Source organism: Lates calcarifer, linkage group LG5, assembly GCF_001640805.2.
Source record: "Lates calcarifer isolate ASB-BC8 linkage group LG5, TLL_Latcal_v3, whole genome shotgun sequence".
Lineage (NCBI taxonomy): Eukaryota > Metazoa > Chordata > Actinopteri > Centropomidae > Lates > Lates calcarifer.
The window spans coordinates 9,820,708-9,845,297 of record NC_066837.1 but is presented as its reverse complement, the minus strand read 5'-3'; the positions used below and the strand labels follow the sequence as shown (position 1 = coordinate 9,845,297).

The 24,590-nt window shown below is 41.3% G+C and overlaps 2 protein-coding genes across 3 annotated transcripts in view; both read right to left on the bottom strand.

Moving 5' to 3' along the window:
* Positions 1-1,476: 1,476 nt before the first annotated feature.
* On the bottom strand, positions 1,477-24,155 carry LOC108888578 (palmitoyltransferase ZDHHC5-A). Its single transcript, XM_018684639.2, has 12 exons — positions 24,035-24,155; positions 18,144-20,334; positions 15,169-15,290; positions 13,890-14,047; positions 13,190-13,362; positions 12,883-12,985; positions 12,528-12,619; positions 11,927-12,053; positions 10,525-10,633; positions 10,255-10,364; positions 7,117-8,261; positions 1,477-5,239 (listed from the first exon to the last, which is right to left on the bottom strand). Exons 2-12 carry the CDS (start codon positions 18,305-18,307, stop codon positions 5,011-5,013), a joined length of 2,532 nt encoding a protein of 843 aa, XP_018540155.1. The 5' UTR covers positions 18,308-20,334; positions 24,035-24,155; the 3' UTR covers positions 1,477-5,010.
* Positions 1,477-24,590, bottom strand: part of zdhhc5a (zinc finger DHHC-type palmitoyltransferase 5a) — a 77,621-nt gene continuing 54,507 nt past the window's right edge. The window contains exon 13 of one of the 2 annotated variants that reach the window (XR_007813228.1): positions 1,477-2,352. The gene's annotated coding sequence lies outside the window, so the exon portion shown is untranslated. Of the gene's footprint in view, positions 3,983-24,590 lie in introns of both variants that reach the window. The other variant, XR_007813229.1, reaches the window with a different exon arrangement.

Sequence of the window (24,590 nt, the reverse complement as noted above, 5' to 3'; positions counted from 1 at the left end):
TACAGAGGGAGAACAGAATACATTAAGCCAATTAACCTGCATGTCCAAAGACACTTTTCATAAAGAGCAGGTCTAGACTGTACTCTTTATATTATTGTGTTTACAAAGAGAGACCCGACAAGCAGTACTTGGCGACAGTGGCAAGGAAAATTTTCCTTTTAAAAGACAGAAACCAAGCAGAACCAGAGTCAGGGTAGGCAACCATCTGCCTTGACTGATTGGGTTGCATAATGCAGATTCCATGTAGAGTGTAATGTAAAGTAGTAATAATAATAAGAGTAGTAGCAATAAGAAGAATAACGAGGTAGCCCTGTGAGCTGTCCAGGGTGTACCCCACCTCTCACCCAATGTCAGCTGGACAAGCAGAATAGATGATGGATGATGTGTGGATGGATGGATGATCACACACCACTAGAGGTCATTCTAAAAAAAAGCTACTCAGCTCTGCACCTGCAAGAATACAGAAACACAAAAGTAACAGATGCATGTGAAATACCAAAATACTGGTTTAAAAAAAAAAAAAACGATGATTGCAGATGCCTCATTAAGATCTTACATACCCGGCACTGTCTGCTGACCAGCCACAGAACATCAGACAGCTGAGGTTCAAACACTTGAGACACTGAGATAGGTGGTACATAAAGGCTGGATAGAAAGGAGGATCCAAATCTCCAGAAACATTCAAAGACTTCTTGAACTACAGAGAAGGGATAAGATGTTATTTTTCCACACTATGCACAGTAGAATGGACTGGCAGAGACAGGAGTTCAAACTGTCAAGCTCATGCTAAAGGAAACACGTGCAGATAAAACAGACCATTGTCTTGCCTTACTGAGCCTCAGGAACACACCATTAGATGATGTGGGATCATCACCAGCTCAGCTCGACACACATCCCAGCAGCTAAAAACAATTATTTCTAAACACAGTAACCAAACGAGTCAAGTTAAAAAAAAAAAGAAGGAAAGCTTGACTTGACAACTGAGATCTTAATCAGTGCAAACTAAACTAAATGGACAGAAAAGGGGGAAGTTTGGTTAACGTGTACTTCACATCTCTGGTGTCTTGACTATGTTAAGAACACAAAACAAAAGACACCAAAACTCTTTGTAGAACTGAGAGGTAATCTGGTAATAATTCTCTTCAAAGCCCCTATGTTCAGAGTTTGAACATGGCCTTTAATTTGATGCCCTCCGGCGGTCGTATGAAAAAAACGCCCTGTGGGAGACAGTAATGCATGAATCTGACACAGGAAGGTGGCTGGACTGCTCCAAATCAAAACACATAAAACTGAAACTATCTGTAGTACTACCTGCCACTGAGGTAGTTTTTCTGTTCCTTTAAAATGCTTGACAATTAACAAAAAGTACTAAAATTACTACTAAATTAGTACTAAAAATAAGAAATAACCTCAGTCTGATGTGTCAGACAAATTTCCACAATCCTTTTAAAGTGAAAAGAGTGACAACTGTCCACCTCTTTGTTTAAAATTTATTACCAATCCCCCAGCCCCGCATCACATACATACATACATCCACTAACACTCACACACACATTAAGCTGTACAGTACACATATTTACCATTTCTTCAATTTGAACTTGAGTTTTCCAGCCCTGTCTATATCAAACAGGCAAAGAGGCCTGCTATAACTGTTCCTGCAGACATGCACCTACAGCCCACTGTCTTCACCTACCAGCCACTCTGTTCAAACAAATAAGTGTCCTCAAACTGGGCTCAAATAACAGCAAAATGGAAAAACATTTCCTTAAAAACCACATTCACCAGAGACGCAAGATTCTCTTTACGCTAGTACTACAGGTGTGCTTCATTTATTTTACCATAATTGGTCATTTTCCTTCCAACACAGAGTCCTGTGCTGTTCTTATTTGTGTTCCTGACTGGATAAAGTCATACTTATGCTTCTTCTATCTGCCATAAAACATGATGACATAGTTACAAAGCACTATTTCACTTACCAGCTACTGCTGAACATGTCCAGCAATCTGTTGCACCAGTTAACTGCTTCTGGGGGCCAATGTTCTAGTTTCTGGTGATGGCTCAGACAGAAAAAAAACTAAATGTCAGTGAGATCACACTAGAAGGGGCAGAAAAATACAACAGCTGGTGTAATTAGTTTCAAGGAAAGATTTAGTGTACACTGTAGACTTACTGTGCAACACTGAAGTTTAACAAGTGCAACAAAGTGCTGGACTATTCCCCATAAAGAAGATAATACCCCAACCACAGCTGGAAGTGGGTGACTGAAAGTGAAAGCTTTAGCAATCAATGGATAGTTCATGTTGAGCAGGGAAAAGGAGGACTGTTCTACAAGTGTCATCAAAACTTGGGCAACTTTTTTTTTTTTTAAACCATTAGACACCTTTTCTCAGACTAGGAGCCTCATCTATAAATGTTTAAAATTCATCTTAAGATCATTAAGTTTGTGTAATCTTCTTCCATCGTCTCTGGAGCACCCTCACTCACAAGTGGAGTTCAGTTTAAAGACGTTTGTACCAGCAGGTGACTCACACGTCTAGTCTACAGTTGAGTATTAGGGCCACTCTAAGGAGGGAACACTGACTTTAAGAATAAAGGCAAAATGTTGCATTATTGTTATTTTCTTGTTGTTAATATTAAAATATTTCACTGTACAGTACAAATGGAGAGCCAAGAAGTGCCTAAACATGGACATGTAACTATATAAAAAGACTCAGTCTAAGAATAACAGAAATTTTGTCCAGATAGAACCTTTTCTTCTGATACTGTGATTTTAGTTTGATGACTTAAGTGTTGAATTTTTAGGTTTTTTGTGAAATTCAGACTTAATTTTCACTTTTTACTCACACAATTATTTATCATTTATCTAGTAATGACTTGCTTGTAAATTTACCTTTTCTTTAAAAAAAAAAAATGCAGTGTATTTACTTGATTGTAAAATTACTTCTCTCATATATTTTATCTCATTTTATAATAACTTTAAAAAAATAAATAAAATTAAGATTTTTTTCTCGTAATACTTCACAGCACTTCTTTCTTTTTGCATCACAACTTCTTGAGATTTGAATAAATAGTGGCCCTAATACTCGATCGTAGAATAGAGATCTTAATCATACCGAAGATGCAACTTGACTGTAAGACCATCTTATAAATAAGGCGTCTGGTCTGAGAGATTCCAGTCCTGTTTTATTCTGATGTGATCTTTGCAAATAGGACATTCAGGACATCAAATCAAGATTCTTTCCAAGAAAACAGTGGATCAACTGTGGAGCATCAACCCAAACCAATCAGGACGGCTGCTTTAATCTTTTTATCCTGATTCTGAGACTGACAACACAACCCCTCTTTTGAGTCAATATTAAAAACTCTTCATTTATCAATAGTTATATTTCCATATAAATTCATATAAAACAATTTCAAATTAAATAGGTGAAATTAAAAAAAATTACAACACTTAAATTTTCAAGGCAATTGTTCGAGGAATTAATTTTCTAGAAAAATTTGCCTTTTCTTAAGGACCCCATTAAGAACAAAAGGCCAAAACATGATTTCTTTCTTCACTTTAGTTTCCTCACTTCCTGTTTGTTCAAACAGACGACATGGTCCACAGCCAAACACAGTGGCCTATAGTGGCTAGTAGTAATAGTAGTGCATGCTGCAGTCCGGTATGCCACTTTAAAAAAAAAAAAAAAAGAAGAAGAAGAAGAAAGAAAAGAAAAAAAATTCCACATTTAAAATCACATCATCCTGTACAAACATGGAATCATATTCACATCTAGGAATAAATCAACAAATGGATCAAAGAAAGAGGGAATCAGCATTTTCTGTTGTTTTTATCCCAATGTCACATTTTTTTTCCCTCCATCAAAAGGCAAGTCAATTCACGCAGCAACATTGATGAGAAGTTCATTGGTGAAGCTCTTTCCAGCCACTGGCAGATTGTCACAAGTCCATAACAGATCCTACTAGTTGCTCGATAACGGACCTCCTGCCGCCATGTTGTGCATTTCGATAACTGACTGGAAGGCTGTGAAGAAAAACAGCAGCCTCTGAGGGAGTGACAACAGGTTACAGGGATTCTGTCTGGGCTGCATTACAGACTCCATGCATCACACAACACCTAGGAACACACACACAACTTGTGTTCTCGGTCCACTGAGGTCGCACCACATGCTGTTTGGTGGATGCTGCCATTGTAAGTGGGGTTGAGCTGACGACTGGGCCAGAGCTTGTATTAAAAATGTAGCTATGACTCAATCTGATATGTCTTGAGTCTGACTGATCTCACAGTTAGTTTGCACTAAACTGCTTGTCAATGGGCAGCCCTTAACTTTGAATGGATTCTACCTTGATTTTGATCAGGTTCCACAGACTACGCATGAATGTGTTGATTATTACTATAATCACCGTCATCATCATCATCATGGGGTTGTGTGTTCAGTGATGTTCTACACGTGAAAGTGAACTATTACACATCTGCACCAACTTTTACTTAAATGCAGTGTCAGTCCGAAAGTGCCGATATGAACCCTCTCCACCTGCAGCTGTCAAACCCTAATCCAGAGCTCATTGGTGGGCCCAGTGGGGATCAGTCTCCTTTCCCTGGCAGTGGTAATGTCTTGCACAGCTATACTTGTCAATATAATACCCATACGGGACCATGCCACCCCCCAATGCTACCTACTGAGCTACAGTGAGGATGAAACCCACAAAATGAGCCACATCATGGTTCCTGGTTTGACCAGTGAGTCAGTCCATGTCTTAATATAATTTTCCCAGCAAGATTATTGAAGTGGATGTCTGGAGGAAGGATAGTCCAGTACAGTTTAGCTCCTCAGTCAATCAGCCAATGAGGGGTAAGATCTGGACAACGTGGTTCCTCCCATCATCATTTGTGTGTCAGTGTTTTCTTGTATTATGAAAAGCCCAAGTTTCTTCCTCAAAAGCAAGACAGGGAGACACCAGCATCTCCTCTTCATCTCATTGGTCCTCGAGCTGGTGGCTGGCCGCCACTCAGACAGAAATCTCATATGTAGTGCCCCCAACGCCCGTCACCTTCTTCACCCCGCCGCCCTGGGGCTTGTGGGCAGGGCTCTGCGTCAATGCCGAGCTGGGGTAGGCCACTCCAGGCCGGGCGGACACACTGACTGGGTGAGAGGGAGAGGAAGGGGCAGAGCAGGAGGAGGAGAAGGGATGGCCACCGTTGGTCCGACTCAGAGGTTTCATCTGGATCAGCTCATCCCTACATTTTAGAAAAAACACAAAGAAAAAGAAACAATCAGTAAGACGGTTCAGGACAGTAAGCCTCCTTGAGATTCAGGACAGGAAGTCCAGAGATGGAGGTCTCAATAACATCTGGATCACTCCTACAGTACATGAGACATGAACTGTACTTCAGGTGCTTTCACACTTTTGGTTCAGTGCCTTTGGTCTGGACCAAGAGAAAAAATGAGGCACTATTGCATTAAATTCAGTCTGTACTTCGTGCTTCTAATCTGTATATTAATGTTCTCTGGTGTCACAAAGAGCTCACAGAGTTATTATCAGCATTTTTTAATATTACTCAACTGAAAATCAATCACATGTTGTGAATAAAGAAACCAGGCTTTCATGAAGTTAAGATGTTTCAATACCACAGAGAATGCAATTTAATACTGGTTTCACAATCATACCACCCAGTACCAGTATGGAAGCATGATGGAAAAACTGTGAGAACAATATGGCCTCAAACTGCTTCTGTCTGATCGGGCATTAGATGGATTTAATGGAAAGTTTAGCTTTTGAAAATCACTTCTCTGCTCACAAAATACAGTGACACCCGCTCCAGGGTCAGTTTACATCGAAACAAGCTGATGTGAAAGTACCATTTGTTTCAGCTTGAAAATACTACTGCTCACAGTTGGTCCACAGATCACTTCCCACTCCAACCCTCAGTCTACATGGGTTCACAGTCTGCATGTATGTACACTCTTACTACAAGTGCCACTGCTGCTATTTTGACATTGCACAGTTACACCAGTACATGGGGACTGATGCTTACTGGTGAGAAAGCCTTTATCTCTGTATCTAATTTGAAACATTTCTATTCGACTGCCAGCCAAAATCAATACACGTGTCGTTTAAACTCTACACAGTCCATTTCATTTAGTCGTCAAGGCCACAATAAAGATACACAGTCAGACATTCCTGTGGTAAAAGAACCACAATAGTAAAACTAGACCCATGCAGCTGAGTAACTGCAAGTAACAAACAGTGAGGGGGATGGAAAAGAAACAGGGATGGTGAACAGGACAGAGACACACACCAACATATCAGAAAATCAAACGGTCTAATCGCTGTCATGCAAAACTCTGACTGTGCCTCAGTATAACTGAAATGAGAAACACTAATCTGCTAATAAACTACAATGCAACAGATGGAAATGTTGGATCTAGTGCTACTATTTAATTCCTGAGACCAAACACATGATGCTTGATGTGTTTGTGCTCAATTACCATTGGAACAACGGTGTGAGTAGAAAAGTTTCCCTAATATCATCTCTATCATAGTCACGTAACCAATGGTAAAAATGTGGTTCAGTTTTACTGCTGCTATTGTTATTTTTGCACACTCTGAATTTATGTTTTTGTACAAATAAATTCATAAATGATTAGTCATATTCTAGAACTAAAACTGCCTTGTATGTGTGGAAACATTAACTCCTCCCTTTCTCTAATCTTGTTTCTGTTACACACTAAAAAATACATTTTGTCCATTGGAGCTGTTAGAGTTCTATTTTATGTGAAGAGATGCAGATCTATCTGTAGAGAACTAAAGGCACTGGTTCAAGATAAAGTACTGTCCAAACAGAAAGTGGTAATAATGCGGTAGACAAGAACAAACGGGCAGACCACAACATCATCACACATGTAACAGTGAGAAACGTCACAGATGAATGGAAAACAAGCAAGGGAGAAGAAGGAGGAACTCACAGGAAATCTGGCAGGAGGAGGAGGAAGAGAGAAGGGAAGAGGAGGAGGAGCAGTCAATCAGGTAGTCAGGTTTTCAGGCGGGCGGGTGATTTTTTTCAGGGTTAGCAGCAAACCAATCGTCCTGACAAAAGGCGAAACTCATACTCACTTCGGTGCTTGTATTCCTCCTCCTCCCATCCCTCCACTTCCTCCTCCTCCTCCTACCCCGGCTGCGTTCGCTCCGGCTGAAGCAGATGCCTTTCGGACCAGCCGGTATTGCATTTCGGCGGCGGCAGCGCTCGAGTATGAGAGCGACTTGCCCAGGGGTGGGGGCTGCGGGGAGCGAGGAGGGTGGGTCGTGGAAGTGGACGAGGTGCCGAGGGGGGTGTCAGTGGAGCGGGTGCGGTAGGGATAGGCGTGGTGGAGAGGTGCGTGGGGGGCGGCGAAACGGGGGGGGCGGGAGGTGGAAGAGGAGGATGAGGAGTGGTGGTGGTGGTGATGGTGGGAGTGGTGGTGGTGGTGGTGATGGTGATGGTGTGGGGGAGTCGGGGCTGAGGAGGAGGATGCGGGAGCAGGGGCCTGATTGGTGGGAGGGGCATGACTACCAGGGTGGGGCTCGACCAGCAGGCGCTCCCTCTCTGGGGGAGGTGGTGGGGAGGAGGAAGTGGAAGAGGATGAGCGGTGAAGGAAGGGGTGGTGGTGGTGGTGGTGGTGGGAGGAGCGGTGGTGGTGATGGGGGGACTGGGAGGACTGGGAGTGCATCTCAGCATCTCTCTGTTGTGAAGACAGGAAGGGGGAGGTGTAGCCGCCTGCCGCTGGTGTGCAGGGTCTCCCAGAGGAGACCTCAGGGGCTGTTGAACCTGCTGTCACCCCCTTGTCGAAATCATCACCACCAGCCAGTAAGCTGTCATATGACAGGCTCCCATTGCGAGATGCATGGTGAGAAGGGGTTGTCTGATTGGCTAAGCTCTTGAAGCTGGCTGAGGTGGTGGTCGCCTCAGAGATGTGGGCGGCGCCCGCTGAGGTGTGCGTGGAGCTGGAAGATCGCGACGCCACTCCTGACATGACGGCAGGGTCGGAGAAGGAGGGGTATGAGCGCCCGCCGAGGGAGTAGCCAGGGATGCCCCCTCCTCCCGCCTCTCGTCCTCCCTCCCTCCTCTCCCCACCTCCTCCCCCTCCCACTCTGTCAGACGAAGTGTCCCTCCGGTCCAGGCTGGGCTGAGAGCGGAAACCAGGCTGCTGGCTGGCCTGGAGGAGGGAGGAGGTGGAGGAGGAGGAGTCCCTGGCACTGCCAACACTCTCCCCTCGACTTAACTGGAGGAGGCAGGAGGAGGAGAAGAAGAGAGGAGGGAAGTTGAAGGAAAGAGGAGGAGGAAGGAGGGAAAAGAAACAAGAAGCTGAGCAAATAAGAGTAGAGAGCTACATGGGAGTTTTGTATATTTTTGAGAGGGCGTGTTGTACTAAACTTCCAACTATTACTGACACCCTGACACACCTCAACTTTAGACATTCAACACGTTCACTTCAAGAATATCACCACTCTCAGGACAGTGCAAACACGAAGGACCTCAAATACGGTGAAGTAAACGCTCTGCACACTTGAGTCCAATGCAAGTATTTTAAAATGAATCCAAGCTTTCTTCCACTTGACCATCATTTACTTTGATTTCTGTATCAATTCATCCTCACTTTTTTGGGAAATGTTTTATCTGGGGAGTTCACTGTGTTGCAATGCCGACAGCATCATTAACAATTCACTGCAAATCAGACTGATAAACATATATCACATTGAATGTAGAGGCTGAATTCAAATAGGAGAAATGTACAGTTCTGTATTTAAACTTTACCATAGCATCTCTACCACCTGCTGCTGTTTGATCTGGTTGAGACTGAACATTATTGCATGCTGCCTTACATGTTGCCTGCACTTAACTGCCCTTGCCACTATGTTACAAGTGTGACAGTGGTGTGCAGCCGTTGTGAAGTGCACAACCATTTGCCCTGTTGAAGGTCTGGTATCCGAAAGCTTGTCTTCATTTCCAAATAAGTGAATATGCTGATTCTTCCTTTCTCCATACTAATAATCAATATGTTTGAATTACTATGCCAACACTTTCTTGGCATAATGGTGTTGTGAGTCACTAAACAGCATGAAAACACAAAATTCTAGAAAAACAGTTGTAGTTATGCATTGTAAATCATATTAGTGCTCACCAACTGTACAACAAATATATCAGTAATATGGAAAACTGTCTCTCTCTCTCTTAAGGAGCTGCAGGGATACTGAGGTTACAATGAATAATAGTTCAAACTTGAATTTAACAAATTAACAAAATGAATTGCTGAGAAATTGTTACTAAGATGACAACGTAATGTAAAGTATACTTCCACCTAGTATCTCCACAATACAGACAAAGAGGGAAATATCTTCCCATTTAAGTCATCTGTATTCTGACAGTCTGCTGTGTGCTATGAATGGTTGGCTTCTATCTGAAGTATCAGGAAATGTTTTCTCCATATGAGACCAGACCAGGTAACAAGAGTATGGAACATCAAAATCGGAGATCAAAGGGTGCACGTAGGACGTTACTGAAATGGAAAATTGTAAAATGATGGTAAAAACAGAGCTTTTAATATTGTATCAGTGCTTCAGGGGACAAACTCTGGGGTGAATCTACAGGAGTCACTAAGACACATTTCTAACTGGAGAGGAGAACAAAGTGGACACTGATAGGGTGATGGAAGTCTGAACAGCAAACTAAACAGAATCAAAATCATATTCATAGAGAGTGTTGGGCTGGCAGGTGGGAACATAGGGAATAGACATGGGTACAAATACTGAGTGTAACCAACTAATATTTACCAGTGTAGTTGTAATCAGGTACAATCCTTTGGTACATATATGTACAAAAAAATTCTTATATTCCCTTTTCTTTTTTTATTTAGCCAAAACAGTCCTGCCAAGACACCCAGTCACTAATCATTTTAAATGTATTCAAACAGTATTTCACCCACGTCCAGAACAAACAGAAAGGGACAGGAAACCAAGTTAAAACTGAAGATAAGAGGGAAAAATGCTTCCAGAACAATCACTTACTGATACTGATCAACAGAAAGCCACTGAGAAACCAAACCAAGATGGCCGACAGGAAATCAAAGGGAAAAAAATGGAGATGCATTAGATTGAAATCAAAGAGATAAACAGAGGCAGGGACAAATGGGAAAAAAGCATCTCTGCTCAGAAACACACATACCACATACTTCTCATTTACGAGTCTACCCTCTTGTGTGTTTGTGTGTGCATTACCTGGTTGGCGTAAGCATGTGTAAGCGCTGTGTGGTTCTTGCCAGGGCTGTAGGTGGGCCTGTATTTGTACATGGTGGGGGTGGGAGGGGCTTTGTTCAGTAGACTGCACTCTGCAAGAGGGTGGGAAGACAAACAATAAAAATATCACTGGAAAAATCAGTGTAGAATCAGATAAACATATTTAGTTTTTACAACAAGAATTTGAGATAAAGTTCATGCACAGATAGCTGATGAAAGTCAGAACTGGAGAAGGAGGTTAGAAAGTTTTACCCTCCGTGTTTCCTCGGGTGATTCCAGGGTAACGGAGCTCTGGTTTAGGTGGAGGAGGAGGCTCAGCGTCACATGACTGACTCTCCATCATCTCCAGACTGGACCTGGACTGAAAAGAGGAGAAAACACACAGATAAGACCAAGATAGAAGTCACTGAAATACAAATGTTGAAAAAGTAGTCTTTTCATTTAATTCAATTTAATTGTATTTAAATAGCACCAAATCACAACAGAAACTATCTCAAGGTACTTTTCATATAAAGCAGATCTAGACTGGTGTTTTCAACGGGTTTCCCCTGATCCAAGGTCTGCTTGACACTGAACTGACAGAGCACAGTAAGAGTGTTAGTTGTGCTAATGTTAGTGAGCTGAATACTATAAACACACAGTACATTATGCTTCTTTACTGTGTCTGCGCTCTATTGTAATGTAAATGTCTAACTGAGTGCATCTTTGCCAATTTATTAACATTTTTACTGTCTGACTGCAGAGACTTGGACGTGGTGGGCTCACACCTGGGGCTGTCTGGAATGGGACCATCTGACCATTTTAATGTGATTACAGTTTCTGGCTTCTCTGCTTACCTCTGCTCATGATAAAATGAAAACCTACTAAGACATGATATGTTGGTTTTCCTTTATTTGTAACCAACCTGTATATATTAATTTTTTTTTTTTTTAATTTTGTATGAATAACAGTATAAGAGAAACTGAGAGTTTTACCTTGACTGACATTACTGAAATGGATGACTATGAAAAAATGAAAACAAGCCAAAAAGTAAATCAATGACTGACATTTCCCTTGAAGTAGAGCAGTAAAAATTAATTATAGATAACAAGCAGTTAAACATTACATTAACCATCTTTATAGTGCTTTGTATGTAGTAGCTGACACTGTCATTTCAAGCCAGTTCATTGATTTGCACTTATGAAATAAAATTGCCAAGTAGCTGCCATTTAAAATGATTTGGTGCTACAGAAATAAAACTGACTTGACTTGACTTTCTAAACAAATCATAAACAATTGCAATTATATTACAGTTATTCAGAAACTCAGCAAATTCAATCATTTTTGGCACAGCTAATAAAAAAAGTCATGTCAGGGAGATACTGCTGGGACTGACTAATGTACTACTATCCAGTTTGTATCCATTGTTATGAAACACCAAAGACTGTCTGGGATGTTAGACGTGGCTTTGTTGCATTCACTACTGTGACCTTATATACAGCTTTTAAACCTCTTGCCATCTGGACCTGCATATATGCCAACTTACAAAGTGCAGATCTGAATGAGAAGTACAGAACTCTTGCATAACACTTGTTTACAAGCAGGACAAAGCAATGCTTTTTTCTAAAACTGGTGTTTACAGCAGACGAGGCAGTGTTTGTAGCACGGTCCTTACTCGATGCAGGTCTCCCTGTATGCCGTTGTCCAGGATCTTTGCAGCCAGCTGGGCCTCTGTCAGCTGTGGCCGCAGAAAAGGAGGTTGCACACACACACTCTGCACACACTTCTTCCTGCCCAGGTACCTACAGAGAGTACACTGATGTATTAAGCCAATCCCAGCTGACAGTGGGTAAGAGGGGGGATACAAAATTATTAAAATTATCTCTACTCCTTTGCTTTGTCAAAAAAAAAAAAATCATAACCTATGCATATGCAACTACTGCCAATTTCAAAAGCTTAATGCCTGATGCATGGTTTCTCCTATTGATTGAGAAGTATATTTTCAATATATATGCACTGCAGCCGTAAGGCTTTCACGTCACACTTCTGTAAATTTTAATATATTTCAACTAGTTTTGATGTCATAAATCATTTCTAGTGTCAAACTGCACATCCATCACTTTGCACAGTGAGGCTCAAACATGGGTTTTAAATCTCTGCAAATACTCTAAAGCACTCAGTGGAGACATGCCTTTCTAAAATTATATAATGCTTACAAACGGCTGACCAGAGAGCAGTAGTTAAAGAAAGAAAAAGGATAAATTTCACAAATGTACCTGGGTGCCTGTGAACTGCAGAGGACGTGAGAGACATTCTTCCAACAGCCATTGGTGAAAGGGTTAACACCTCCTCTGAACTTCCCTGTTACCTAGAGAAGGAAAACAAACACAAAGAGATACAGAGTTACATATTATACCAGTGAGAGGGATGGACTAAGAATAAAAGGTTGTTGATATGTCACAACTCTGTACTAATTACAAATTTAAATCATTTACTGTATGCACACTTACTATAAATCATCACTGTCAGATGTCATATTGTACATTTTCAACACCAACAAAGGGTTTGTGAGACTTAACAATAATTCTCCCTGTCACTTGTGTGCGCCTCCCAAAACACTGAGTGTCCTACCTGTTCATTGGTGGTCCTGCCTCTGGCCACAAGCACTATGTGGAAACCAGTGAGGCCAGCAACAGGGATGAAGAACAGACCCGCAACACACATTACAGCTAGCCTAAGAGCACAGGAGTCAAGGAATACCTTAAAAGACCAGATTAAATGGACAGTTTAAGGCCCATAGAAAGTACTTTAATATATTTAATAGGAAGCCAAGGAGGAACTTCAGTCATTGCCAAGGTGTGCAACATTGCAAGTGTACTGTCTCTGCAATCTAAAATGGACAGGACAAAAATACACAGGAAAGGTCCTTAAAGGATACGTGACAATGGCGTGCAGGCGGTCAATGTTCTGCCGATGGTAGAGGATGAAGAGAAGGCCAAACCCAAACACGGCCATGATGTGTGCAGTCAGAGACAGCAGGAAGAGAAAGAAGTAGCGGTAGTTCCTCCTGCCAATGCAGTTGTTCACCCACGGACAGTGGTGGTCAAAGTCCTGCATTATTAGTAATAGAAGACACTGTGGTAAGAAAACTAGTACAGGGAATTGCATAAGTCTGCACTGTTCAACATGATTACACTTAGCAAGTGATGTGTCAGTCCTTACTTCCTGGTAAGGACTGAAACAACTGATACTACACATAATCTTATCCATTTCAATCATTAATTGACTTCAACCTGACTCAGCCTGCTGTCACTGGAATATATGCCCTTAAGTGAGATGGGCAAAAAGAAGTCTCTGGACCTATTACAGAAACATTTTGTGGGTGCATAGTGTATTTAAGTGCTGCTGCTGGTTGTATTTCAACTCCAGTATTTTGTTCTTTCTGGGGATGAAGAAAAGCTGTCCAACAGTTGTCCAAACTTTCTTGCCATGGTCAGTGTCAATGGTGACAATGACAATGTCACTACTGACATTGTCAAAAATACCTAAACTGGAATGGCTTAGAAAATTTGACTGTGTAAATGATCAAGGTCCAATGTGATTCTATGTAAATGGTCCATGTATGAGTGTGAGCACACCTCCACACAGTTGTCACAGACGGAGCAGTGGGAGCACCGCGGTGGTCTGTAGAAGCGGCAGGTTGAACACCACTTCATCCTGACCTGGATCCCTCTGATCTCCACCGTCTTGTAGAGGGGGGCACGGAAATCGTCCTCTTTGTCCTCGTCCTCCTCGGCTGCAGAGGTGGGAACAGAAAACAGACAATCACATACCCATGCACAACCCTAAGACTGGCCATAACGGACACAAGGCATCAGAATATACAGTGCATTCACCCCTTTATCTTTCTCACATTTTGTTATGCTGCAGCCTTATGCTAAAAATGTTTAAATACTTTTTTCCCCTCATCAACCTTTATATTCAGTACCCCATAATCACAAAGCGAAAACTAAATTTTAGAAATTTATCCACAAGGAACAACTGAAATATCATGACATAGCATTCAGACCCTTTACTCAGTGCTTAGTTGAAGCACCTTTGGCAGCAATTACAGCCTCAAGTCTTCCAGGGTATGATGTGACAAGCTTTGCACACCAGGATTTCAGGATTTTCTGCTTCTTCTCTGCAGAGTCTCTCAAGCTCAGTCAGGCTGGATAAGGACAGTGAACAGCCATTTTCAGGTCTTTCTGGAGATTTTCAATTTGGGTTCATGTCAGGGCTCTGACTGGGCAACTCAAGGACATTAAATTACTTTGGTGGAAAAGAGGTAAAAGACAACTGAGAGAAATGGGAGACACCCAAGCTAACTTTGGAGTGAATACTTAAGTTAATGTGATATTTCAGTTTTCTGCTTTGTCATTATGGGGTACTGAGTGTAGATCAGTTTTCATGATACTACTGCAGAAAATCACCGATTATTTTTCATTAGTCACTGATGATAACAGTATCCTGCTTGCACATTTGGAAGATTCTTTACCTACTTTATCTCTATTATTTAAATTACTCCTCAAATCAATTAATCAGTCAGTCAATTAGCCTTATCAGTTAATGTGATTGATGTGAGCTCTGATTAAATTTATAATCAAACCAAATTAAATTCTGAATTGTTATCTTCTGCCTCCACCCCCCTCCTTCCTAATACACCATGAATCTGCTTGTTTGACATTTGACTTTTTAATATTATTATTATTAAAATAGAATTAAAACTACAGGGAATCTTTTTGTGTGTGTGGATAAACAAGGATTTTATACTTTGAATCAAAAGGCTAACAGCTTTATATACAAACATACTGCAGACAGTATTTAGTGGCGTATTTGGTGACAGTATGCAGTACATTCGGCCATCCATGCACTCACCCCTTGGGAAGATGCCAGGGTCCATGAATGTGGCCATACAGAAGTTAGCCAAAACAAACAGGAAAATGACTCCATTGTAGATGGGCACAGCTACCGAGAAACGCTCTGAAAGCCACGGACACCTGAAATGTAAACAGGAAAGACGGTGTCTCACACAACGAGGAAAAACAAGGCCAAGATTCTGTCATATTTTGAGGTTTAGCTGTAATGAAGGTGAAGTTGTGGTCGCTGAAGGACAAGTTGTGGGGTCACTTGTTGGTCCTTTTAGACTGATAGTTATGACATTCACTTCCTACCATTCTGTGAAAAATCTTAGGATCTACGAAAAAATAAACAACATGTATACTGGATTCATCCAGCTCCCCTATCATCAGAAAATGTCTCTCTATGTGGGAAGAAAATTCAGTGTGCAGTATTAGCTGCAAAATATATTGACTGTTGTCAGAAACATGCTCTGTAGTAAATATTTACATATGTAGAAGTATTAAAACTTCCCATGTTATTCTATCTATTAGACTCATTCCTTCCATGATTGTTGATATTTGAATATTATTGTATATTTATTGCTTATCATCTGCCAATGTTAAGAATTTTCTTTATTGCTTTGGGAATACTTTACCATAGTGCTAATAATATAAAGAGTACGGTCTAGACCTCCTTTATATGAAAAGTGCCTTGAGATAACTTTTGTTGTGATTCAACGTTATATAAAATTGACCTGACCCGACACCTACTGACCTGGGAACACAAAGCTTTTGGAATTGTTTTATACTCTTGCCCTGATAAATCCCTCAACACATTTTTATAATGGAGGTCTACAGAGTTCCTTGACTTCTCAGATTGGGTTTTGTCCTGAAATGCAAAGTGAAATGTGGAACTTTACATACACAGATGTGTGGCTTTCTAAACTATGTATAGTCAAGTCAATTTGAAACAGGTGGACTCAAAGTTCAAGACATATCTCAAGCATAATTTAAGTAAAAAAGATGCACCAGACCACAATGTGTATGCCACAGCAAAGTGTCTAAATACTTTTGTTAAAGTTTTTCCGCTGTGATTATGCTCTATTGATCAACAACACAAAAATTGAAGGGGTCTGAAGACTTTCTGAAGCCACTGTAGCTATTGTTCATTTCAAAAAAAGGAGGTGTCTGTTATTTTTGTGTTATTCCCTCATTTTTATCAGCCATTTCATGTAATGTTGTATTAATTCACTGGTGAGAAAATGAGAGGGAGTGTGAGAATGACTGCAGGGATACAAACATTGACAGACTCAGGGAGAAAGAAACTGTGAGAGACTGGATGATGGGCTTTTGTCAGGGTGACAGATGTTGGCCTATTTTCTCCTCACTAATCTGAAGCACAGGGCTGCCTGGCGAACACATTAACCACACACACAGATTAGATTTTCTCACTTGTGCGCACACAAATACACATAGACAGGCGGGTGCATGCAAACACACAAACACACAGACTTACGCCCGTACACCCTTACCCACACCTGTCAATTTCACTTTCTCATAGCTAAACTGCATACACGTGGTTTCTCCCACAGATACTGCTTCACACGCTCCCACTCTCAACACTATTTTTTACCTTTCACACTCTCACTATGACAAATACACAAACCCACTCTAGAGTGAGGTGTCAGCAAGATTAGTGATGACAGTTCATAACACCACTGACTTAGCATTCTGTCAGAAACACTCACAGGACTGAAGGCCACACTGAGACAGATAAATCTGAAAATAATGTTTATATGTGAAAACAACTTTCACATCAACAGTTCGGTCCACACCACAGACAAAACAAATGTCCACCCTGTAACTAGGTTGTATGTGATGCACTCAGGATGGACAAAATTTTATTTATACAGGTCAATATAACAAATCAAAAATTTGCCTGAAGGGGCTTAACAATCCATACAGCATACACCACCCTCTGTCCTAAGACCCTTGAACTGGATGAGGACAGACTCCCCCCAAAAAAGGCCTTAAATGGGAAAACTAGAATTACTGCCTCATGGTTAAATGCCTCCATCAACCAGTCCAGTTGCACTTAATTAGCTTGTCAGTTATTGAGTAATGGCCAAAAACATGTTTTGTGCAGCCACAATGACTTTGACCACTAAAATATAATCAGTTCATTTTTGTGCCAAATGTAATGGAATTTCCTCTAAGCATTCAACGGGACTGACAACCCAAAAACAATATGCCTCCAGCCACAACTATAACTTAGTAGACATTCAACACTAGTGCTGATTAAATGATTGTATTCATGTTTGGATGCCATGTCACTATGCCTGGAGATAGTGTATATTTAGTGCAGCTTCATAACTGAAAAAATGCATTTCTGACAGCCTTAGGATGCTCAAAGACTCACCAAATTGGCACACTCATCAGAACTGGTGAAAACCGTAGTTCTGTAGTATTTGGGTCTCCAGCGGGCTCCACAGCATACATATTATGCTTGAACTAATTAGTACCTCGATTTGATATTGCAATTGTCCATGGGTGTGGCATGTAAGCTTGCTAATTGTCGTCTGGAGCATCCTTGCGTGTGGTAAAATGGCTTGAGGGCACCCCCTAGAAAATTTGACTTTCATTTATATGTGCAAAATTTGCTAGGCATATGAAGCACTCCAAGACGTGTAAAAAGCCTTTTGTGACCAAAAACACCTGATGAATGAAAGCCCAATATTCACTCTCCTTTAAGTCATGCTTTGATTTCTATCAACTCCTGAGAAAAATATCTGGTTCTCGATCTGCTGTTTGGGCAGGTGGTGACACTGATGAGGGTTGTGGGACTGAACCAAAACAATGAGCTGAAAGATGCTAAAAGACTGAGAGAACTGCTGATAATTATGTTGGTGATAATTCATACATAACAAAGAACAACAGTTTTAAGGACACGTGAAAATTTCATTTCATCACAGGCATGTGTAAGCTAGAGACTGAGGCGCTTTTGCCACTTACGTAAAGCAGAAGAACAGTGTGGTGGAACCAACGAGGAAGAAAGTGGCTGCAGACACAGGGACGTAGCGGGAGGGTCGCAGGGGTCTGCTGGGCGGGACCACGGCGTGGGGGAGGGGTGACGAGGATGGACCCCGCCCTCCGCTCTTACTGCTGCCACCTGGCATCACTTCCTGCGTGTGGTGTGGTATTTGTCTGTTCAGCACCTGCTGCCAAGGAATTTCTCATTCACGTAAAATGTTTCTTTAGGTGTACTGAGCGGATCTGTAGTTTGGAAGTGGAAATGACAGACTGGCAAAAAGAATAAATGTAAAGAAAATAATTTTTTTTCCAAGTTTCGTTTTGAAGAGCTTCCTCTTGCAAGTGGAAAAAAGGGAAAAAATCTTCTACATCACCACACTGAGATGGGAGGAGGAGTGGTTTCTTGTTTTCTTCGATTCTTAGGTCAATCCTAATCAACTGTGTGTGTGCAATTAAAAGAAGCTTACAAGTCTCTCTGTTGTAAAAGCCCTGTTTCCCTGTCAGCCACAAAAACAGGTGGTAAGGCGGGATGAACAAATAAGCCACAGATTATTGAGAGGAAAAGAGTTGCAGGCACATACACAACACTAGTTTATCTGTGTTCCACCCAACATGTCAATCACTTACAAACAAAAGCCGATAGAAACTGATAATTCTTACAGATCCGTTTCCATAAGAGCCTAAAAATCAGTCTACAAAGAGTAAATCTGGTTCTTGTATAGTAAGGTGAGTAAAGGCTTTGTGAAAATCATAATAGTGCAATTAAAAGAATATGGCTGTTATTTAGATGTAAGAACAATTAATTTGGATCCTTCTGTTAAAACACAACAATTGATTTCTTTAGTGATTAAGTGCAATAAAATTCCTACCAAATCCTAAAATACAGAAAACTGGTCCAGATTGATTTGACTGGTCTATAAATGGGAGTTTAGTGAGGTACCAGAGTTGGAAGAGGTAAACCTGTTTGGTGGGAGATTGACTTGTAAGATGGAACAAACGCAATAGAAATAAATGAAATGAGGATGAGGGAAGGAGTAAAAGGAGAGAAGAGCCTTAAAGAGATCAGTCTGGGATAATAATCTGAGTTGGCTATCTCTTTTCCCTTCTCTGTGACTTTCTTCAGCTTAGAAAGAAGTGCAGATCAATACCTAAAGTGGGAAATGGGCTTGTTTGTAGCATATGGAGAGTCCTACTCATTCAAATTCAAAGTTTCCAGCACCTACAGATCAGCAGTCTGGGCAGCTGCAGCAATGTTAGAAAAGGTCTTGTAAATAAAAAATGATAACCCCTTGCTCCAGGTTAGAGAAAAAGACATTTAGCTTTCAGTCCAGGACTCGTACTAGGAACAGCAGTCTGTAAGCGGGCCAGTGGAGTAGCCTGGTTTTCCTGTGTCGGGGCATCCCTAGGCCCCGTCGGTGGCTGATTTAAACCACCTCACCTGCCAGCTGCACCAGGGATGTGAAAGTAGGAAGTGATGGTGTGGTACTTTCCAAAACATCTGGGGGAAAATCCAGTAGAACATCCATCAGTATCCATGTAAATTAAATGGTTGAGAAAGAGCTAAAATTACAGTGTTGAACTTGAGTGCTCAGGGATTATGTATGGAGTAGATATTGATATTTTCTCATGTATCCGCCAGCAATGGCAACATAAAAGAAATCAGTTCTCCCAACTGATCTCCCTGTTCTACTGTGTTGATGGACAACTGCACCAGTCAGTTATGCAACTGTCAGCCTCCCAGCAACAGGCCGTTTTCTTTTTGTCCTTGTCTTCAGAGACTTCTAGGGCCTTCCCTCGGCTTCCCTCCCCAGCAGAGAGCAGAGAGGCTTGGATGACACACTCCCACAACACACTTGCACAATTCCCAATACAGCCTCTCTGGTGCAATGGCCCAAAAATGATCTCATCAAAAATGTGAAAAAATGTGTTTTTTTTGTGTGCAAGGGAATCCTAGAGACTTTAGTATCTTGAGATTTTTTGAGTTTGAGGTATCCCTCTCCAACCTTGACAGCAGGATGCAAGCACTTTCCTCCATCGAAGGCTGAACAGAGGCCTCCTTGTTTGTGGTGCTGATGACTTTTTATGTACGGATGAAACAAAGAGGTGGCAGTATTGAGTATCAGCAGGTCATTCTGGGTCACAAACAAAGTGATGGTTGGTCAGGATGCTGCACCTACAGTAGTAATGAGAGGAAGAAAGGGTTGGTTAAAGAGCAGATACTCCAGCGTGTATACATTTATTTTGCACAGAATTAACAGGTACTGTATATTACATATTTGTCCACTCCATATGACAATATGGCACAGCCACACTGACTTATAGTTCACTTACACAAGACCAAACCCCGAAACATGCCCTTTACTTGATAACAGTTCTAAGTGAAAACTACTTCCTTAGACACTTGCTAACAGTGCTGTGAATCAAAAGAGGACAAATGTTTAGGGGCGTTTCCACTGCAGGAACTTCCTCCCAGGGACTACAAACCTTTTTGAAATTTAACCTGCAGTTTGATTGCAGGAACCAGACACTAAACTCAGTTCCTGTACGATAACTCTAAATAACAATAGTCCCTGCTTCTGGGGCAGAACGCCTTAATAGTTCAGGAACTTTCAAGGCAGAGCGTGGCTGAATGGAACTTTTTGGTTGAAAAAGGCTAAGCACTGTTCATTCACAGTTACGACTGACTCCTGTAAGTAGAGTAGGCCAACAGACAGACAACAGACAGTTTGATAATAATTTTACCTCTCTGCATCGTCTTCTCTTCCAAATAAGCTGACTAACAGTGTAAGTTTTAAAACCTGCCAGGTCTGACTGCTTGCGTTTCATGCCCCGTCTCATATCCATGCACTGCTATTACTAAGGGTGTATTTGCTTATTTAATGTGGTTAGCTTAGGCAGACCTGGCCAAGCTCATATATCAGCATCAGCACGTTGATGGAGAAGTAACAAGAAATTGCAGTTTGAAGGAATTTAGATGCAATGTCTCCATTACATAGTTTGTCAGAAGCAAGCTGATTTTTCAACCCCCCCAAACTAAGGAATTTGTATCAAAATTGTTTAACAAAATTACTATAAGCCATGTTTTCAAACTCCCAAATACTGATTTAAGTATCAGCGACAGAAACCCATCATTAATTAAGCTATAATGACAGTAATGTGTCATTTATTTCCTTGCTCCAGCTCAAAAAACCTAAAACACAGGTGTAAAGGCATCCCTGGGTTGCTTTCATGCCTGTAGGTGGCGTAACCTGTGCTAACACAACCAATGCAGTGTTTGGAGCTTCAGCAGTGTCTTCAGCAGGTAGTATTAAAAGAGGAAATACTGGAAATAGGCAGTGAATGCATGGTCAACTGTATACTTAATTATTAAGGTTAATAACAATTTTAAAATGTGTATCTTCAACTTTGGGATTTGGGATTAATAAAATCAAATTCAAAGTATCAAATTTTTACTTTTTACAGGTGATGGGGAGTACTATTGCATATATGGATAAAAGTTAGCCTTATGTGACTCCACTATGCAAAATCAGGTACATTGCATCAAATGATGACAGCTGTGTCAGCATTGGCTGGGACCAAAGACTACACAGCAGACTAAATTAGCTGCTACTGGCATTACACACCCAAATCTCTGACTGAACTGTCAGTGGTCAAGTGGCACTGTGGGTAATGTAAGCATCAGGTATTGACAAAGACAAAGTGTGTATAAAATGTAGAAGATTATATTTCTGGTTCTGCTTCAATGATTCTAATACTTTTTTCCCCCAAACTGTTCATGAGCCTGACAATCTGGGGTACTCTTGAGGTTTAGTTTCAAGGTGGATTCTTCTTTTGTCAAACATGTTGGGCATGAAAATAATTGTTAGTTGCAGCCCTAGTAAAGACTCCAGGTTGTCTTGCACGAGATTTCATTTTCAATTACTTAACGTAAAAATAACTTGCATCACACAAAACCTAAGGCATTTCCATGAATCCAAACAAGTTGCTCAAGTTACCAGGTTAAAGCTGAACTCAAGATTTCAACCCTGCAATCAATAAGTAGACAAGTGCACCTGTTCAGGTTATGCATGATGGATGGACCAGTCTTCCTACACTTTTATCAATTACTGCTGCCCCATTCATCAGCATGAATCCAGTGTATTTAAGTCTTTTCAAACCAGTCTTCAGAGTAACAATTTCAAAGAAAATATACTCTCTGAATTGGCTTAAACAAACTCATGCCCAATGTTCAGGTGTGGAGAGGATTTGAAAAGTCTGATAGCACACACATGCAACTTGCCATGCAAACATGCAGGACTATAAAATATTGCTTCTTGTTCGTTATTCAATATTTGCCTAAACTTGGCCACATGGTGGTGGCCACATTATGCCATGTCAAGACTAACATTTGGTTTGTAAATGGACCTAGTGCTTCCAAGTAGCGTGATGCCAAATATTGAATATACACTCCTGTACAATAAGGGATACATCTGGGATTGCATTTATGAGAGGATACCATTCAATAAATCACTGCCTAACACACGGAGGACCCACAGATAGTATGGGATGGTTTATCTTAATAGGTGCTCTTAATTAAGATACGAAATAGTCATTTTCTCATTCAACCATAAGTCATTTCCATGTTATCTGATCAATACCGTGCATCCTTACTCCCATCAGGCAGAATCTCTAACCTCCATTTCTGCAAATGCTAGAAAATCACCAGACACAGTGGCACCTCCTACATGTAAAGGAGCCTACAGCATTGCCAGCACCTATACGCATGAATACTGGGCGTGTATGGCCCGCTGCAGTCACAGCAGCGGGCAGTTAGATCCTCGGTATATGCACCAAACCCACAAAACGATGTCTTTTAGCTACCAACCAACCCAATTTCATGACCACGCGTCTCCCAATTTGGGATTGCCAATTTACTGAAAATTTCGGTTGAAATTTTGTTTTAATGGAATAGCTTACTAAACGTCTTTAAATGTAGGCAGAGGATGCTTGACAGATACAGCTGAACCAGGTGACATGCAAACCCTAGTTGATTCAGTCTGACGGCCCAACGCTTGGTTTGACAAGTCCAGTGGACACGAATTCAGCCTCGCAAAGACGTGCCATTCTTTTTTAACAGGGATACACGGTCGCACCAAACTGCACAGAAAAAACTAACAATATCCTGTGATTATAGTGATAAGCAAATGGACAAGTTTTTAACATATAAATTAAGCCCCTTTCTTGATCTGTGTGGAGTTCATTCTTTAAATCGGTGTGCACACAGACGATATTCGTGCAGTGGTTTTCTGTGTTTGATAACCGATAAGGAAATCAGCAGTCTCCTGATACATTTCGGTTAACGTCCTGTACCATACAAGTAAAGCGATATGCAGTCCACATTGAACAGTGGGTCACACTGAAACCGGTGGGGACTCACAGCTAGTGGGGACGATAGTAGCAGTACGTACCTGGGACGGGGAGCAAAAACATGCCACAATTTAAATTCGTACGTTAACGTCGGTTAGCTTTTCTTAGAATGCGCTACACCGAGTCCATAATGATGACAATGAAAGCCACGTTAGGGTGGGAAATAATCAACGTTACTGGAGTCACAGTAGCACGCACGCTAATGGGAATCTAACGTTCAAAGCTTCATCCTCGCTATTGTGAACTAACAATTTAGAAAGGAAAATGTGTTACATCTAAGCATTACACCAAAGCAAAACGGTCCATGGGTTTAGCCCGACAATGTTAAATAGTGGCATTGGTAATGCTCAGCATAACGTTACTGGTATGAGCTTCCTTCCCATGTAACATTACCATTAGCCAGCTTTAAGCTACTCAGGTCTACATTGGTTAGCCCTAGCTGGCAGCAGGCTAACAATTCATCTCACCTGCGAGGGGTTTCACAATTACTCAGGGTCCAAACACGGTGAATGGGCTGTACCAGTCTCAGTCGTGCTGTTTCCTCCTCGGACTAGAATCCACAAAGATAACTCGTTACATCCATTATTTCCAAGTGAGAGTCATTCAGCGGTGGCAGCAAGCGCCTGTACGTGTCTTGCTCTGTAGTTAGCTTTCCCAGCGCCAGGCTAATTTACAGTTAAATGGTTGGCTAGCTAGCCAGGCACCGATACGTCTGGCGTTATTTTACTACAGGCAGCTAGCTTAACTAAATGTTAGCTTGGGTGGAAGCTGCTTGGTTTTTAACATCTTTAAATAGCTAGCATCCGTCTGCAAGGCCGCTCCACCTGTACGGAAGTTAAGAAGAAATTTGTATATTTTATATATAATCCCATGAGAATTATGTGCTCCTCTCACATATCCATAAATATTGGTGGCCTAGTGATCACCAGAGGCCGACATATTTGTCAGTACTACTAAACTCTGATGCCAGAGTCCAACAGCAAAATTGTCGTGAATATAAATAGCACTGATTGGACGACAAGG

What these genes read in the sequence shown, in the direction of transcription:
- LOC108888578 (XM_018684639.2), bottom strand. Translation starts at nt 18,307, where the DNA reads ATGCCAGGTGGCAGCAGTAAGAGCGGAGGGCGGGGTCCATCCTCGTCA. An exon ending in GCAGGACCACCAATGAACAG is followed by an intron (nt 12,620 to 12,882) that starts GTAGGACACTCA and finishes TTCCTTCTCTAG; the next exon opens with GTAACAGGGAAGTTCAGAGG. An exon ending in CACCCGAGGAAACACGGAGG is followed by an intron (nt 10,365 to 10,524) that starts GTAAAACTTTCT and finishes ACCCTCTTGCAG; the next exon opens with AGTGCAGTCTACTGAACAAA.